This window comes from Poeciliopsis prolifica, unplaced genomic scaffold (genome assembly GCF_027474105.1).
Source record: "Poeciliopsis prolifica strain line A6 unplaced genomic scaffold, Auburn_PproV2 SCAFFOLD126, whole genome shotgun sequence".
NCBI classification, from domain to species: domain Eukaryota; kingdom Metazoa; phylum Chordata; class Actinopteri; order Cyprinodontiformes; family Poeciliidae; genus Poeciliopsis; species Poeciliopsis prolifica.
Window position 1 is genome coordinate 167,501 of NW_026562501.1, and position 5,644 is coordinate 173,144.

At 50.7% G+C, this 5,644-nt stretch overlaps 1 protein-coding gene across 1 annotated transcript in view; it reads left to right on the forward strand.

Annotated features, from left to right (window-relative positions):
* Positions 1-3,013, forward strand: part of LOC129355180 (TBC1 domain family member 12-like) — a 12,313-nt gene extending 9,300 nt beyond the window's left edge. Inside the window, 3 exon segments of the mRNA XM_055024720.1 lie at positions 168-277; positions 532-790; positions 864-3,013. Of these exon segments, the coding sequence (XP_054880695.1) occupies positions 168-277; positions 532-790; positions 864-938 (444 nt within the window). The 3' untranslated portion in view covers positions 939-3,013.
* Positions 3,014-5,644: the final 2,631 nt, after the last annotated feature.

The window sequence follows — 5,644 nt, forward strand, 5'->3', positions numbered from 1 at the left end:
ATGGAGACCGGCAGAACCCGGCAGAACCCGGCAGAACCCGGCAGGACCCGGCAGGACCCGGCAGAACCCGGCAGAACCCGGGAGGACCCGGCAGAACCCGGGGGACCCGGGAGGACCCGGTAGAACCCGGCAGGACCCCACTGACCCGTCTCTCTGCTCTCCTCCAGATGCTGAAGTATTTCACCGCCTTTGAGATTTTCTTTGAGGAGAATCTTCCTCGACTCTTCAGCCACTTCCAGACCAACAGCCTGACCCCTGACCTCTACCTGATCGACTGGTCAGCGTTTTCATCTTCAATATACATTTATAGAAAAATAAAATTTAAAAAAAGTTTCATTTTTTAAAACTTTTTATATATTTAAAGTTTTTTCAATCCAGTTTTTAAGCATTATTATTTTACAACTTATTTTGAGAAAAAGTTTATTTTTCCAAACCAAAAACATTTAAAATACGTCATAAACTTTTATAAAACATTTAGAAGAATACCAGAATGAGGCGGTTATTTCTGAACGTCCCTGCCTGTGCGTCCAGGATCTTCACGCTGTACAGTAAGTCTCTCCCGCTGGACGTGGCGTGCCGGGTCTGGGACGTGTTCTGCCGGGACGGCGAGGAGAGCCTGTTCCGGACCGGCCTGGGGATCCTGCGCCTCTTCCAGGACGTCCTGCTGCAGATGGACTTCATCCACATCGCCCAGTTCCTCACGCGCCTCCCCGACGACCTGCAGCCGCACACGCTGTTCGCCGCCATGGCCAACACGCACATGGTCAGCCGGAACCGCCGCTGGGCCCAGGTCCGCTCCGACTCCCGCAGAATCACGCCGGCCGGAGCCACTTCCTGTGTGACTTCCTGCTTCCTGTCTGCAGGTGTTCTCCGCCGTGATGAAGGACGGGAACGTCAGAGAGGCGGAGAAGTCCAGCAGCCCGGCTCTCAGGAGCTAACGCTGACCTGCTGCTCCCTCCGCTGGCCGGGAGGGGAACCGCTCCAGAACCTCTCCGGTCCGGTTCCTTTCCGGTCCGGTTCCTCTCCGGTCCGGTTCCTCTCCCCTTGCTGCTCCGGGTTCCTGGATCGGCTCTAGCAGTATTTATCCCAGATGAAGGATTCAGACGTATCAGTATGTGCTGCTTTCTTCCTCTGGATCCTGATTTCCTCTCAGCACTTTATTCCTGCAGAACCCAGCGGAACCAACCCGACGGGCCCTCTGGTTCTGTTTGACCCGCCCTCTGGTTCTGTTTGGCCCGCCCTCTGGTTCTGTTTGACCCGCCCTCTGGTTCTGTTTGACCCGCCCTCTGGTTCTGTTTGACCCGCCCTCTGGTTCTGTTTGACCCGCCTGCTGGTCGCCTTCCAGGAGTAAAACTGTGAGCTCCTCCTGCTCCAGAGTTCAGCAGCAGCCGCTCCGTCGGGCTGGGAGGGCGGAGCCACCGGAGGTCATGTGACTCGGCGACGATGAAGAAGCAGAAACACCGAGGAAGAGCGAGAGAGTCAAACGGATCCGATTCACAAGTTCTGGTGGTTTTAATCCCATCAGCGGGTCAGATGCTGAAACATCTGATTGTTTCCCCGTTCATTGAAGGCATCACCAGCAGAACGTTGATTCTGGGTTTCCAACATTCCCACCGAGCTGCAGAGGAGGTCCAAACACTCCTGCTGGTTCTGGTCCCGGTTCTGGTCCTGGTTCTGGTTCTGGTCCTGGTTCTGGTCCTGGTTCTGGTTCTGGTACTGGTTCTGGTCCAGGTCCCGGTTCTGGTCGGGATCGTGGTTCCGCTCCGGTCCATTCCTCCATGGTTCCTTTTCGCTCTCTGAACCCAAACGTCAGTCGGGTTCAGACTCCGCGGTCCGACCCGACTCTGCAGCCTGAGGTTCTGCTGGGACAAGGTGGACCCGATTGGACCAGCAGAACCACCGGGCCCAACTGTGAGGAACATTTAAATCCAAGGTGAAGTTCTGATCCGGTTCCTGTTCACATCTGAACCAGATAAACCACATCGTTCCATGTTGACCTTTGACCTTTTCCCACCTGGTGAGCGTCAGAGGAAGAGTCCGTGTTTCCAGGAACATGTCGGTGGTTCTGGTTCTGTTTGGAGGTAAAGAACCAGAACCTGGTTGTTCAACACTAGAAGCTTCAGGCAGGAAGTGGTTCTTTCAAAATAAAACTCGACCAAAGAGTGAGTCGATCCGAATCCGGATCGACCGCTTCGTGTCGGTTCTGGATCCGCACTAACCCGACCAGACGGACCTTCGGTTCCGGCAGCAGAAAGTATCAAACTGTTTCCTGATCCTCGACGCCGTAAATTATTATTAAATTCAAACTGAAACGATTAAATCCATAAAGATTTTCCTCCAGTTGGGAAAACAACCGATCCGGACCCAGATTAGTTTCCCTCGGTCCTGGTCCCGGTTCTGGTCCCGGTCCTGGTTCTGGTCTCGGTTCTGGTTCTGGTCCCGGTCCTGGTTTTGGTCCTGGTTCTGGTCTCGGTTCTGGTTCTGTTCCTGGTTCTGGTCCTGGTTTTGGTCCCGGTTCTGGTTCTGGTCCCGGTCCTGGTTCTGGTCCCGGTTCTGGTCCCGGTTCTGGTTCTGGTCTCGGTTCTGGTCCTGGTTCTGGTCCTGGTTTGGTCCCGGTTCTGGTTCTGGTCTCGGTTCTGGTTCTGGTCCCGGTCCTGGTTCTGGTCCCGGTTCTGGTCCCGGTTCTGGTTCTGGTCTCGGTTCTGGTCCTGGTTCTGGTCCTGTTTTGGTCCCGGTTCTGGTTCTGGTCTCGGTTCTGGTTCTGGTCTCGGTTCTGGTTCTGGTCCCGGTTCTGGTTCTGGTCTCTGCTTGTTTCCACTAACTGGATCCACTTTGTGTCCTAGTCAAACTAAACTTATTCCATCAACATGTTTATTATTTATCAGCTGTTTTATGTTATTGTTGTTGAGCTGTTTTCCCATAATGCCTTACAGTTGATGTAAATAAACTGTAAAAAGGTTTTTTCATAAGGCGCCTCTCGTCTGATGTGTAAATAAATATCTAAGCAATCTGACTGGACTGGCCTCTATCAGACAAAACATTATGACCACCAACATTCCTTCATTAAACCTTGATGAATAAAAATCTCTGTGCTTCAGTGATTGTTCATGTAGCCCAACAGGAATTATGTTCATTTATACAACACAAGTCATTTCAATGCAATCACAAGCAGCACTATCTCCTCCCTGACCAGCAGGGGGCGACATCTGACAAGCACTTGTGACTCAAACTGAGAATACATGCGGCGACAGTAGAGAGTAAAAACTCATTCAACAGGAAGAAACCTGTCAGAGGATAAAAGCAGCTCTGAATCCCCCACAGGAACTTGGTTTCAGTTCTAACATTATTTTTCATCTAATTTTCCTTCAGTCATGATCATTTCACTCCAGCTCCTCATTAGTTGCTCTGTGTTTTCTGCTCTCTGCTGGATTCTCTTGTTTCCAGTTTGATTTGGAGAATGTGAGAAGTTTGCAGCAGTTTGCAGGATGCAGCTGCTGCCACAAGGTGGAGCCAGAGGACCTGCTTTAACAATCCTCTTCTTCACGGCTCTGCTGCTGATCTATGAATGAAATATGAGCAGATACTGGGAGATGTTTTCTCTCCTTCCTTTCATTTTGTTTTCCAGCTCAGAACAAAAGTCTCTCTGTTCTCAGTTTTTTCTAGAAAAATAGTTTCTCCTCAGAGAAACTACAGAATCGTCACGTCTGGTTTGAGCTCTTCTGATCTGAGATCAAACTCGTCACTGGAGAGCTGAGCTGCTGGCTGCAGATCTGTATCTGATTCAAACGCGTGTGACGGGCCCCGCTGTGACGGGCCCCACGGCGGCCCGGGGGCCTCAGGCATTTCCGAGGCCTGCAGAGGACGAGGAGCGGGGCCCACATGGGGCCCGGGCCGCTATTTGGCGGCAGTCTGAGGTGTTTCCTGAAGAGGCGGGGCCGGAGAGGAAGAAGGAGCCCAGCGGGGCCCCTGAGGGCCTCTGAGATGCCCCAGCAGGAGGCGGGGAGGTCAGGGCAAAGGAGAGCTGCCTGGCATGGAGCGGATGAGGCTGAGGAAGCAGAAAAGACCCAGCGGAGGGGAAACCTGACGGATGTGTTTACACCGCTTTATGAACGTGTGATGGATCTGCTCATCGGTTCACAGGTCGAGTTTTTCTCCACAGGTCGAGTTTTTCTCCACAGGTCGAGTTTTTCTCCACAGGTCGAGTTTTTCTCCACAGGTCAGGCTGGAAGCCGTTTAGGGACAAGTCAGGCATCAAGACTGGGAGATCAAGACTCTAATCCTTACAACCGATCCAGGTCAGGGCTTTGCTGATAAACGTCTAATTCAAGCTTCATTCACATAAAGTCAAAAGTAAAAGCTTGGAGTTTTAACCCAAATCCAGGTCAAGACCTTCAGAATGACCTCAGGTTCTGGTTCCAGGTGTGCAGAAACTAAACCTGGCAGCTGTTATCACTGGATCCAAGTGTTGATCGACCGCCAACCTGATGGTGCTGATCAGGTTTCAGTTCTGATGTAAGGAAGAGAAGAGAGAAGCAGCTGATCTGCTGCTGGACCGTTACGGTCAGAGAGGGTTTCTCCGAAACCAGGAGGAAGAGGAGGAAGAGGAGGAAGAGGAGCCTGCTGCTCAACACGTCCTTTCCTGTCCTGTATTGATGACGGATCACTCATTGATGACTGATCACTCATCTCTCCTGCTGAACCCTTTCTTCTCTCAGTTCAGTCTCTCCTCCTCTTCCACTCATCACTCCATCCTGTTTTCTTTCAGTTCGTCCATCTTCAACCTCTGCAGGTTTAAAGCGTCCACTGAGAGTTCAAATCTAAATTCAGGTGGAAATTAAAAAGCAGCAATTATTGCATTTTCATCCATCTGAAATCATTTCATTTGAGGTCTGAACCGTTTTCTCAGATCTGCTTCCATCCATTCTTAGACGGCAACTTGTTTAATAATAATTTCTGACATGAGGAAGATGAGGTGATGGAGAGGATGAAGATGAGGTGATGGAGAGGATGAAGATGAGGTGATGGAGAGGATGAAGGTGAGGTGATGAAGATGAGGTGATGAAGATGAGGTGATGAAGATGAGGTGATGGAGAGGATGAAGATGAGGTGATGAAGATGAGGTGATGAAGATGAGGTGATGGAGAGGATGAAGGTGAGGTGATGAAGATGAGGTGATGAAGATGAGGTGATGAAGATGAGGTGATGGAGAGGATGAAGATGAGGTGATGAAGATGAGGTGATGGAGAGGATGAAGATGAGGTGATGAAGATGAGGTGATGGAGAGGATGAAGGTGAGGTGATGAAGATGAGGTGATGAAGATGAGGTGATGGAGAGGATGAAGATGAGGTGATGGAGAGGATGAAGGTGAGGTGATGAAGATGAGGTGATGGAGAGGATGAAGATGAGGTGATGAAGATGAGGTGATGGAGTGATGAAGATGAGGTGATGAAGATGAGGTGATGGAGAGGATGAAGATGAGGTGATGGAGAGGATGAAGATGAGGTGATGAAGATGAGGTGATGGAGAGGATGAAGATGAGGTGATGAAGGTGAGGTGATGAAGATGAGGTGATGAAGATGAGGTGATGGAGTGATGAAGGTGAGGTGATGAAGATGAGGTGATGAAGATGAGGTGATGGAGTGA